The 12,500-nt window shown below is 37.8% G+C and overlaps 1 protein-coding gene across 1 annotated transcript in view; it reads left to right on the forward strand.

The window, feature by feature from the left end:
• Positions 1 to 11,880, forward strand: part of LOC137985506 (peptide-N(4)-(N-acetyl-beta-glucosaminyl)asparagine amidase-like) — a 16,524-nt gene extending 4,644 nt beyond the window's left edge. Inside the window, exons 3-11 of the mRNA XM_068833129.1 lie at positions 856 to 1,044; positions 4,206 to 4,441; positions 5,374 to 5,484; positions 6,387 to 6,530; positions 7,654 to 7,703; positions 8,757 to 8,892; positions 10,262 to 10,327; positions 10,672 to 10,858; positions 11,370 to 11,880. Of these exons, the coding sequence (XP_068689230.1) occupies positions 856 to 1,044; positions 4,206 to 4,441; positions 5,374 to 5,484; positions 6,387 to 6,530; positions 7,654 to 7,703; positions 8,757 to 8,892; positions 10,262 to 10,327; positions 10,672 to 10,858; positions 11,370 to 11,542 (1,292 nt within the window). The 3' untranslated portion in view covers positions 11,543 to 11,880. The remainder of the gene's footprint in view (positions 1 to 855; positions 1,045 to 4,205; positions 4,442 to 5,373; positions 5,485 to 6,386; positions 6,531 to 7,653; positions 7,704 to 8,756; positions 8,893 to 10,261; positions 10,328 to 10,671; positions 10,859 to 11,369) is intronic.
• The last annotated feature ends 620 nt before the right edge of the window (positions 11,881 to 12,500 follow it).

Below are 12,500 nucleotides of genomic sequence, written 5' to 3' on the forward strand. Positions count from 1 at the left end.
AAATGTGCTCCTTGACTCACTAGAAATGACATTCTTTACAAGCCAACGTTGTTCAGTTTCAATCCTTCTCTATCCTCGGCTTCGTGAGCTGTAGGTGTCAAAAAAATGAATTTGCTGCATCTAAAAATAATAATAATGTTCTTGTAAACAAAACTTTAGCATACATTAGTTTTTTATTTCCCTTGATTTAAAAGCATTTTGAACCCTGAGCTTGCTCGACCAGATCATGATGATGATGATTGAACCCTTAACCAGAATACAATGTACACTGTATCATTCAAAATCAAACCAACGATTAACAATTATAGGTAATTTTAAATACATGTATGGTTTCTTTGGGAAGAAAACAAGGCATTTCCATCTCTGTAATAATTCAGGGAAAAGGTTGTGAAAACTTCATAGTTAAAGCTCACACAACAAACTTGTCTGTTTTCTGTTTAGGTGCCGTTTGTTTTTTCAAGCTTTCCCACAATAATTTGTTTTTTCTTTAAATTTGAACATCAAAGTCTGGGGTGTACAGTACCTTATATCACAGTTGTGGCTTATACTCAGGCTTTTACGTAATAAAGAACGTTTTTATCTTGCTGGTGTATATTAATTGTTTGTGTGCATGTTTGGTTAAATTTATGGTGTTGCCATGATAGTACAAGAGTATTTGTGTACTGGATTCGCTTGCTGGTAGCAATATTGGTCATTAAAATTAAAGTTAAACCATGTTCAACAAAGAACTTAAAAATATTGTGTGATGTCAGAAGAAGTTCTGGAATGGTTGTTGTCGGCTTACTGCTGTAGGCTTGGGAGTATAAAATTTTCCTTTGATTTTTATGTGCAAAATTTAATGTTCTTTGCCTTCAGGGTCATTTTTTCACTGGATGGACAAACCAGTGTGCTCAAATTGTGGCACAAAAACTGAATCAAATGGGTCCACACAACCAACAGAGGAAGAAAGGAGATGGGAAGTAGGCAGAGTTGAAGCATTTAAATGTCCAAACTGTGGAAAAGACGAGAGATTCCCTAGGTTTAATCATCCCGAAAAACTGCTTGGTAAGATGAAGGATATTTTGTTGTGTGCATGTTTTTACTCCAGTCTTGTATGTACCAACTGATCAAATACAACATACTGTACATGTAGATGCCACTTACGTTTATGTTCAATAATATTTCGTCATTCTATTGCAAACTTAAGAATAAGTATATGACTTGAAAACAATTTAAGGAAATTCAGAGGGCAACTGTAATATTTCACATAATTTAAGAATGAAGAAATGAGATTATAATACATTATTTGACAAAAGAGAGAAGTGGTCAATGCAATATTGGTCTTATAAATAAGGTACAATTGGACTAATCATTAGAAATTAGCAGTAATCAACCTGATTAGTGAGTGTTTCCTTACTCGGAACTGATCAGCTCAGACGATCACCACAAACCGTATAATATTTATCAAGTCGTTAATAATAATTCGATCTAAAAGAAATACATATATAATTCGAAATCAGGACAACTCAAATAAAATCTTAAATCTCTTAGCAAATTCAGAAAACGTGATTGGAAACGTACTTCTGTGTCGGGTCGTTAAAACGGTCTCACTCTACAGGTTAGCAGGTTCAGGTAAGCGGATTTTTAAATAGACTATGAAACCAACTTCTCTCTACTTTCGATTCTTCTGGACAACTGGTTCAAAACTACAGTACCGCTCAAAAGTAAGTTACCACCCTCGGGCACCCTACAGGAATCGCGTCGCGCGCTACGCGAATCGCATCGCGCGCGATGGTAAGAAATCTGTAAGTGCAGTGGCTTGACGCTCGCGCGCGATTTTAATTGTCCTTTTGTTTCAAATTTTAACCGTGGAAGGTGTTTGTGAAAGGCCGATTTTTGAAGAAAATATGCCTATGATAAATTGCAGTATCTTCTTATGTAAAAATGTGGCAATTTCCGAGCACATTTCATTGTTTACAAAGCTTCGTTCGCCGATCGGCAAACCATGAATCAAGCGCTTTTGTAAGGGCTTTTGTAAGGAAAGTAAGTTCTCGTATTATTTACGCGTTTTAAGATAAGAATAATAATCCTTGGTTTGTGTTTCCTTTTGGAGACTCGTTCTGAAAATTTTAAACGCAAATTTTAACCCGATGGTCAAAGAATGAAACGCTTCAGATAATTACTGCCTTATCGAGTGCGAACTTAAGATTGTGGACGCTAACAGCACTGCTGACTGTAGCTATAAATAATCATCATATAGTTGTTAATTGTAGAAAGGATGTTTTGGAATAAAGTTAATTGTAGTTTTATTCTGTGTAATTATTATTTGTTTCTGTTAATGTTCGTGTGTGAGCGTCGAGAACAAATTCATCCTTTCATTGCGCATGAAGTTTCGTTTTCAATGTTTGCGGATATTTAAAGAATGTATGTTTCAAATTTCACACTTCAAAAGGTTTGAAGGTGGCAAGAAATTTTAGCAACGCACAATGGACATTGTTTTTGTGAGGATTTTTCCACCAAGTGGACGATGTTTCAACGAAATCGTCGCTTATTGGGTTTGACAAAACACTGACCCCCGGTCAACTGACCCCCTTACTGACCCCCCTACTGACCCACTATAAAATCAATGGGAAAATGAATACTGCTTATACTTAAGCCTCAACAACCCTTTTTAAACGGCATTGTTCAACAGTATTTAAGTCTAAGCACCCATTTTAAAAAGGTTAGTTTTCGATTATTGTTGTGATGGCCGATTACTTCATGTAAGCTAACCTTTTAAAATGGGTGCTTAAATACTGTTGAACAATGCTGTTTAAAAAGGGTTGTTGAGGCTTAAGTAAGCAGTATTCATTTTCCCATTGATTTTATAGGGGGTCAGTTGACCGGGGGTCAGTGTTTTGTCGAAACCCTCGCTTATTCGTGTATGAGTTTTAGAAACACCCTGTATGAAGAATTTATATTTTCCATCGGAATTTTCGTTTGTAAACTAGACGCATGTTTTTGTTGACGCTTAAACGTCGTCTCCTTACGGCAATTTCGACGTGGATTTTTTTTATTGATATTGTGACAGTCTATCGCTAATTTCCAAACAAATGAAGAAAATCAGACCCACACATGATCGACGATCGATTTAAGGTGTGGAAAAGAAACTTGCATGGATCGATTTGAAGTCAACTCCACGCAGAAGATCGCCGAATTTTTTCCACCAAATGGTCGATGTTTCAACAAAATCATCGCTTGTTCGCATGTGAAGAATTTATTTTTCATCGGAATTTCCGCTTGTAAACCAGATGCATGTTTACTGTAGCTTAAACGTCGCCTCCAATTCGCAAATTCGCAGTTTGCAATTTAGACAATTCCCTTACAATTTAACAAATCAAAAATCGCCTTCGCTTATACTTACGCAACTGCAGAGATAATTTATACGCGAAATTGATTGATTTCGCGTAACACATTAGTTCCTAATATATGCCAGAAATTTACGCATCGATTATTCTCGCGCTACGCGAATCGCTCCGCGCGCAACAGGAATCGCGTCGCGCAGGAAACGCGACGCGAGGTGGTAACTTACTTTTGAGCGGTACTGTAAGCTAACAATTTTAGGTCAATGTACGGAATAAGTGTCAATCATGAATCGTCTAATCAAAATAAATCTGCAACGCCTATTTATTAAATGAAACAGTGAGGTTTGTCCGATTCCTGTTTTGTCATCAACGCGGCATTTGAAAGTAGTTGCACATTTTGGGAGAATCTTTTCGTACCCTGGTACTTTTCCCACCACCATTTCCACATAACACACTATCAAACAGTGTCATTCTCTATAGCACCCACTCAGAAGATTTGTCTCCCCCCCCCCCCCCTCCCTCCCTAGATCACACTTGCTTTTGCTAACGAATGTGGTGGCAGGTCAAACTTGCCATTTCAACCGGCAAATAGGACCCGGTTGTTCGAAAGCCGATTAAGTTAATCCAGGATTAGTGTAAATGTTTGTTTCATGTTTTCAACTTTTTGGTGAAAGCTTATTTTGCTTATTTTTGTTTTTCAAGATTGACTTTTTCTAATGTAAACTTTTGCTGAATATCAGCATCGAAGAGCATTTGTGAGTAGAGAAATAAACTCCTTGGTTAATTTTTAATCTGGGATTAGCGTTAATTGGCTTTTAAACAACTGGGCCCAGGAAAATAGGGAAATATTAACAGTCTTCTGTCCTTTGTATTTTTATCAAGAGACCCGTTGTGGCAGATGTGGTGAAATTGCAAACTGCAAAGCGCTGGTTCTTAGAGCCATGGGATTTGAAGTGCGTCATGTTACAGACTGGACTGACCATGTGTGGGTTGAAGTTTACTCAGAGTCACAACAGAGATGGATTCACTGTGATGGAGGCAAATGTGATGAAAATGAGTTGTATGAGCGTTGGTGGGGAAAGAAGTTGACTTACATCATTGCATTCTCTAAAGAACAGGTACAGTTTTACATAGTGACCTGCTTTCTTGCATAAAGGTAATTTTGTATTCTCTGAATTGTATATGATTTGTCACCTGATTATAAACTCCTAATTGAAAAATACCGGTAGGCCTCCTTGGTTAATTTTTAATCTGGGGTTAGTGTTAATCGGCTTTTGAACAACCGGGCCCTGGTCTCCAGTGATGAGTAAAATCGCCTGGCATTAGAAAGAGTAAAATCTATAGTTGTCACTCTCAGGAGGGAAAAGGTTCAAAAAAGCAGGGGTGGCGCAGTGGTGAGAGCACTCATCTCCCACCAATGTGGCCCGGATTCAATTCCCAGATGCAGTGTCTTATTGTGGGTTGAGTTTAAAGGTTCTCTTCTCTGCTCCGAGAGGTTTTGTCCGGTTACTCCGGTTTTCCCTCTCCTCAAAAACCAATATGATTTGTTATGTATTAATTGATTTCATTTGTGCACGACCCCACAAGTTAATCAGCTTTAAACATTATCGTGTGAAAAGTTCTACTATTAAAGATGTACAGCGAGTTTTGTAAGCAGCTTTAGGCTGCATTCAATAGACTGTATTCCAGAATAGGAATACATGGAAATAGAAGTGAGAAATCCTTTGCTTTTATTGAGATTCACAGTAAAATTGTCAAACACCTGCTACAATGCTATTTTAAACATATTTTTATTATCCTTGTTGCTTCAAAACACTATACATTCCATTTTAAATTATCACTTCACACACTATTATTCCGGAACAGGGTCAATCGAATGAAACCTCTTTGGAAATATTGATAAAAGAATAAGATATCTCTTAGGTATAGAAGTCAAAAGTTACATTTTTGTATCATAATTTTCACACATTATATTCGCAACCCGTGTGTGTATGTGTGAGAACACAAATTGTGTTTGAGTGGCGTTGTTTCTCTAATTCTGTTTTTCCAGGTAGTAGATGTTACATGGAGATATTCTGTAAAACAGAAAGAAGTTGCTCAGAGAAGGTTATTGGTTCGTGAAGAATGGTTGTCAAAAACATTACAATCTTTTAATGACTGGGTAAGTTCCGCTCTCTTGACAGTTCACACTGCTACATTTAATGTCAGGTACATATGGGGCTTAATTTTCAACTTCAATGACACACACCCAGATGTTTTGCTTCTTACTAGTCTGCTGGTGTCTGTCACCTGGGACTACAGTACCTACCTGACCCTGTGCGGCATGACTATTCCAGGGATAGGGGGTGAGGGGTAGATTTTGGTTATGCTCAGGCTGTGTGGTTAAGGCCTGGATTGCCTCCCAGTTATGTGTGAGAAGTGGAGTTTTTGGATTTCTCATGGAGTTTATTAGTTTTAATTAAGTGGTTCAGCTTGCTCTCAGTAATATAAATAATTATTATACTATTGCAACGTCAAGATATTTTATACCATCTTGTAAGATTACTGATGCATGTATCCGTTCAATGGCCTGAACTTTTGATAAAGCTGAACATTTCCTTATCTTGTGGATGGCCTGATTGAGGACTAGCTTCAAGTGTGTATCCTGTGTAGACAACCAGAATGTGTCTGTATTCGTAACCTAATTTACAATGTTTGAAATATTTTAAGAATTGCTAACAACTTACAACTGTTGTTACATTAACCGACTGACTCCTGGGAGTGAGTCTTGACAGGCTTTACTCCAACGCCAGACGATGTTACTCGTCAATTGGTGTCCTGAGTAGTGAATAGGTTAACTCATGACAAATACACTAAAGATTCATGTATAAGCCGCAACTTTTTGCTTAAGTTTTGGACCAACAACCGCAGGTGCGGCTTATACATGAGACCATTGCTTTCAGAGGGAGTAAAACTGGCTTGCAGGGGCTACCAACTTTTTTTTACAAGAGTGCTTGTAAAGTTGGGTGTGCGGCTTATACATGAGTCTTTACAGTAAACTGATTAAAATTCCATTTCTTACAGCGCCAGCAAAGTCTTCCCCTTGAGCGAAAGAAAGCCCTTTGGGAAAGGTCAGCAAGAGAACTGGCTGAATTCTTTCCAGTTTATCAAGGAAAACTGTTGGGAACTGCTGCATGGCGAAGAATGATTGGAAAACCCGAATCAGTGGTATTGAATTTTTTGTTTGAATAGGACTACATTGATAACAATATTGTTTTGTTTCTCCATCCTGAGTGTCCTGTGATGAACAAATATTACACCCAGAGGGTGGGGAAGCAAGCCAGTGGTCAATGTATGCTGTTTTGGGCTACGGGGCAGACTTATCATAACCCTACTGACTTGTAATGTAATGCTGGTGCGCCTGTGTCATGGAATAATTCAATAGCATACCGTCGAAGGGGTCGAAGTACCTGTCCAGTACTATTTCTCGAAGCAAACGTGCTACCAATAACTTTTCTTTATTATGAATCTGTATCAACTTTAATGTATGATATTAAGAAAACGTCTAATATTCACTCATACAATACACGATCGTCTACATCTGTAAAATTCTTTGTTAAAAGTTCTAGATTGGAAATACAAAACAATTCCTTTCTCGACTCGGAGAAAGACTGTGGAATAAGACACCACGCTATATAATGGATCTTCCTAAAAGAACTTTCAAACAAGTCCTTGGCAAATTGCTATTTGATATTTTAGAAAAGGAGGATGACTATATTCAAATCCCCATGATTATCCAAAAAGTAGGTATATAGATACACTTGTTATTTATTTAATTTTGTAATCTGCAAGGCTTGTTTTAACTTGTTTTAATTTAAGTTTTAAATTGTTTCTTTAAGGTACTTTTTTGAGTTGCTCATGTATTTGTCTTGCCCCGCCTCCACTAGCTTCTCAGCTATTTGCGGGGCAAACTACCCCAACTTGTACTTAAAGATAAATAAATAAATAAAGTTGTTGTTGTTAAAAAACTGAGGATGGTGCAGTGTTTGACTAGTATTCGCAATGGGATATCATAGAAATACTCCAAGTTATTGCTTGTTGGGTGATGTTTGCAAGACCGCCATTACTCTAGGAAAGAAACTTGGTATACTGTGATATACTGGCATCCCATTCATGGTTGTAGCAAGATGAAACATTACCTGTAACATTGTTCATAACAAGAGCGGAGGTCCAATAATAGTACGTTTTTATTATTTGTCCCTTATACTGGGATTAGTTAGTATTTCATTATGAATGGGTGGTCTGAATATTGTTGATGTTCCCATGCTGTGTTGTTTTATTGTTGTTTCAGCATGAGCCGTACACATTCTTACCAACAGAAGAAGAAGTGAGAATTAAATGGTAGGTGCCAGTATACATTAAGAGTGTGGTAACTTTGTCACATTATTAAGGTGCCCCTAACCCCAAAATATCTTTGCATGTGTTTGAAACGCATTGCGGCCTTTTTTTCCTTTTTCTAACAAATCCTGCCTTTTTATAGGCATCAAAACTTGCAAAAAACCGAGAATCTCCTGTTCATGACCGAGTCAGAATGGGAGTGGGTCTATTCCTGATTTGACATCACAAACTGATTAACATTGCATTGAATCTTTGTAAAAATGCATGCAAAGTAGATTGTGGCGTCAAATCAGGAATAGACCCTCTTCCCTTCTGACAAGGTCGTGAACTAAAGATGCTTGGTTTTTCGCAAGTTTTGAAGTCTAAAAAAGGGAAAAAATGGCTGCAATGCTTTTCGAACTTGTACAAGATTCATTATAGTGCAAAAAATATTTTGGGGTTAGGGGCCCTTTGAGGTTATTACTTATGAGAGAAGAGAAAACTAAATGATAAAGAACATACGTTCAAGCTGTGGATATGATAGAGTTAAGGTGCTTTTAACAGCTATAACTTGTATAATGCAGCTTTGTAGTTGCTAAAATACCTTCCGTTTAATGGACTACTTCGATGATTCGGCAGCCATTATGATTTCTATTTAAAAGGATATTATCAGATGCTCAGGTTACAAATTAACACCAGTACATATTTGCCCCCCTGGGCATCCCATGATAGCTGTTGAAACAATATAATTTAAAATGGCTGCCGTATCGTCAAAGTACCAGTAGTCTATTTGTATATATCCTTGTTGGGTATCATCATTGACATCTCAGCAGATGGTTTGTGGATGACAGACTTAAAAGAAAAGATGACATTCAGTCAACATTCCACAATCAATGATATTAGACAAACTCTGGCTACCGAGTTAACTGAATAGAGTGTAATGTGAAGTGCTAGATTTCAATCCCATATGAACCATGAGCGTTATATGCGCATATGAGCGTTAGCCCTACTGATGGAAATGGGCCCACGCAAGGACCGAGAATTGATTGTCAGGTTTTTTTGTTGATTTTTTTGTAGTTTTAGACTGAGCTATTGTTGTGCAAGAGATAAATATTTCAGAGGCTCAAACAGAGAGACGTTACTAGACGGTTGGACATCTGGTGCAGCAGCTGTAAAGTCAATGTATAGGAATTATGAACATGACTGGACACCAGTAAGCACGTATCATTTGCTACACTGTAGTGGACTCCTGTGCTCGCTATGCTGTGCTTTAAGATTTACTTGTACCGTGGAACTTCAATAATTTGTCTGGGCTTCTCGATTATCGTGACTTTTTAATAACAGATATTAGCACCTGCAGGAGCCCTTTCACACATCAAATCTTGAATCTTGGTGTTAAGACACACCCTTATACAGTCAAACATCATTTACCTGGACCTCTATACCTTCTTTATTGTCACAAGTCCACATTGTCTATTTGTTTTTCTTGTTTCTGCCCGGTTATCTTGCAGTAACTATGCTGGTGCTGCCTTTGTAATCATGTCTGCAAATGATTCTAAAGGCTTTCAAGCGTTTTTCTTTAGGACAACAAACTTATTGATTGTTTCACACAAGATCTAAGCTTATGCAGAAACTTTCCATTTGGGACTCTCAATATGAATCTGTAGCCTCATTTATTCATAATTATATGTTGGACAGTAGACAGTTTGTAATGCTTGGCAAGTTTACATCAGGCCCCAATAGTTTAAAGTTATCTGATGGATACATGTAAGTTGCTATTGGATAGTGTCAATTTGCAAGGGTACCCAATGTGTAAATTAAGCCAAAAGCCTTTCAGAGACATTTCTAGGCTCCTCGTAATAATTATGTAAAGACTGTCTATTAAATATTAAGAGATGCTTTTATCACCTAGAAGAATGATTTGTTTGGGTATCTTAGCTGCAAATGGAAGTGTCCGAAAAGTTTATTTCAGAAAGAATTTCCTAGGGAACCATTTGCTCATCCGAAACAGCTAGACGACCTTTTTAAGTGTCAAAAATTGCAAAAAATTTATGTTCCTTCTGAAAACTTAATGGACTACTTTCCCCTGGTTTTAGGTGATGTTTTAGTAAAGAAATCTATAGCTGTTTGGCAACACAAAACCTATTTCATCGAAGATTATTGTTGAGTGCCCCTGAATTTCTGCAACAATTTCAATCAGTGTTTGCTGATACATGTAATTGAATATGCACACTATAGTAACATCTGAATAAAGGTGGGTAAGGAAACCTTGACCTGAAGTATATTCTGTACTCTGGATAATGACTTATCCACCTTTTAAACAACTGGGTGCCAGAAGTCTTACCTTCAAAGCAAGGGGTAGCATAAGGTCTATTCTTGAACACCTTCTTTTTCTGTCATTTGTAAGTGATTTTCCTCACTTGAATTGCGAAGTCACCTGTGAATCCCATTGGCCAGTCCAACGTATGTTTGTGAACCGAACCAGGGTTACATGTACAATTTTGGGTCATCTGTAGTCTTGTGCATTTGAATACTTTTTTTGGAAAACTGCTTTAAAATTATTATATATAATTTCTCCACAGGTGATGGCCTACATTCTTCAGGAGGGAGTAGAAGAAAATGACACGCTGTCCTTACAGAAGGGAAATGTATGTAAGACCATCACATGTAGATTGTTGTTGTCTCACTGCTGAAAATGAAGTCATCCACATTGTCTTAATGAAGTAAAACATTCTTGAAACAGTCAAGCCAAGTCGTCAGACCTGGCAAATAGTTAAAAGCTCTCAAAACTGCATCCCTGGTGGGACTTCTTGCTTTTAAAATCAATTATTTCACCAAATGCAGAAGTCATGTCAAACGAGTACTAGCCTGAGTTGTGAGCACTTCTATGGTGTTGACAAAAATTTTCTTTTAGTCTATAACAGTAGTGTCTTTTATAGTTTGATGCATTTTTTGCAAAATAGATCTTCAATATTTTGCCTTTTTTCCCCAGGCATACTTAGCAAGGCTCTCATGCTCTCCAACAGGCCTGGTCGCATGGCAGGTGGATTTCTCTTCCAGTGGTCTTGTAATTGATAGTGTTACTACAAAAGCCTTGGTTATAACATCAGGAACTGGGCAAGTTGATTGGACACTTGAGGGAGGTGACGACATTGCAGAGCAATTGGATTTTGCCAATGGTATGTGGGTACCCTGTGCTGCCTTAATCAAATAGCAGAGTACCATTAATTTACGCATGGAGGAGGGTGCAGGTGTTACATAAATGAAGACAGTGAGAGTTGATTGGCTATGGTGATGATTGACTGATATGTTTTGCAGCATTTTTTAACCAATCAGAAACATAACCAAACCCAGAATTTTCACACACTTGATAGTACCAGCTGCAGGAAAATAATGTATTGCTAATTGGATCATGTGATTGTTTACATTTGCTCTGAGTGGATGAAAATTACTGGTTCTGGTCTTGTTATTGCCACCTTATTCCAAAATGACCACCATTCTGGCCTCGTTCAAGGTTAAATGTTGTTTTGAATTTGTGTGAAAGCAAGGCCATTTGCAAGGGAAAAAAAGAGTGGCCATTTTGGAACAAGGTGTATAAGTACAGATGAAGAGCTTTTGACTTGCTTCAGTGAGACGTTGTGTATTCAAGCCACCACTTTCCCAATCATCTACGATATTCTTATGTTGCAGCACAAGAAACAGTAACAACTTCAGTTCTGAGTGGTTCTAAGACTCTGAAATTAACAGCTACCCTTAGTGGCGGGAAAGGAGATGTTGCTTGGCAGCAAGCACAGCTTTTCAGCCAACCAATTGACAGCGAGAATATTGCCTTTGACCTCACAGTTATTCTTCGGGATCCTTAATTCCTAAATGAGATGAAGCAAGGACACCACACGACTTCAAAAGAGTAAATAGTCTTCATCTTCAAGGACCAACCTCCACCTTTAGAATACTATCATTTATCTTGATGTGGTATTCACCCCACACCACAAGCGTTGTAAGACATCCTCTCTATTTAAAGTTAAAGAAGGCGGTGTCCAATCATAAGCTCACTTGGCTGAAAGTAGTATAATTATGGGGCCTCTTAGACTTTCAGTTTCGCTTGCTGTGATATGATAAATCTTACCAGTTTGCTGGGTTTTTTTGTTATATATTAATAAGTCCAACAACAGATATAGATAAGAGTGTTGTTATGGCACGAGTGGGCTTCCCAGTACAGTAGCAAATGAGTCTATTGTAATCAGTTATGTCTCCGAAAAAAAAAATGGCACATGTAGGCTCATGTAGTCACGTGACATGGGTTCTTTGTTTTCGCACGCAAAGTGTATCTAAAATAGATCCATTTGTGACTGTCCTGGGGCAAGACTGCAAAGTGATAGATCAACACTCTTATCTGATTCACCAACAAAATATAAAAGATTAACTTTCAGTGCAGACATAGTTAAGACATAGTTAATCGAGGGACTGGTTATGAAACCTTAAAACCTTCAAAAGCGAGGACAATGTTGTCGCAATCGATGTTGAATTGACCGTGACCCTGCACAATCTTTTGTTTTGGTCTCGCATGGCTTCCCAAATTATTCGCGCATAATTTAATCGAAGGGTTTGATTGGTTATCGTATCGAAAAAGGTGTGTTTTGTGCAGGGTCAAGGCCAAAAATATGGACAAAAACATCAAACAAAGGAACTTGTTGAGTTTCATAACCATCTCCATGCATTAACTGTGGTTAAGACAACCTGAAATTTAGTAGTGGTCAAGTTTTAAATAGTACCGTATGAAAAAATCGAGGAGGTGGGTGTAAGTGTTGCATGCTAGGTTTT

This window comes from Montipora foliosa, chromosome 14 (assembly GCF_036669935.1).
Source record: "Montipora foliosa isolate CH-2021 chromosome 14, ASM3666993v2, whole genome shotgun sequence".
Classification (NCBI taxonomy): Eukaryota; Metazoa; Cnidaria; class Anthozoa; order Scleractinia; family Acroporidae; genus Montipora; species Montipora foliosa.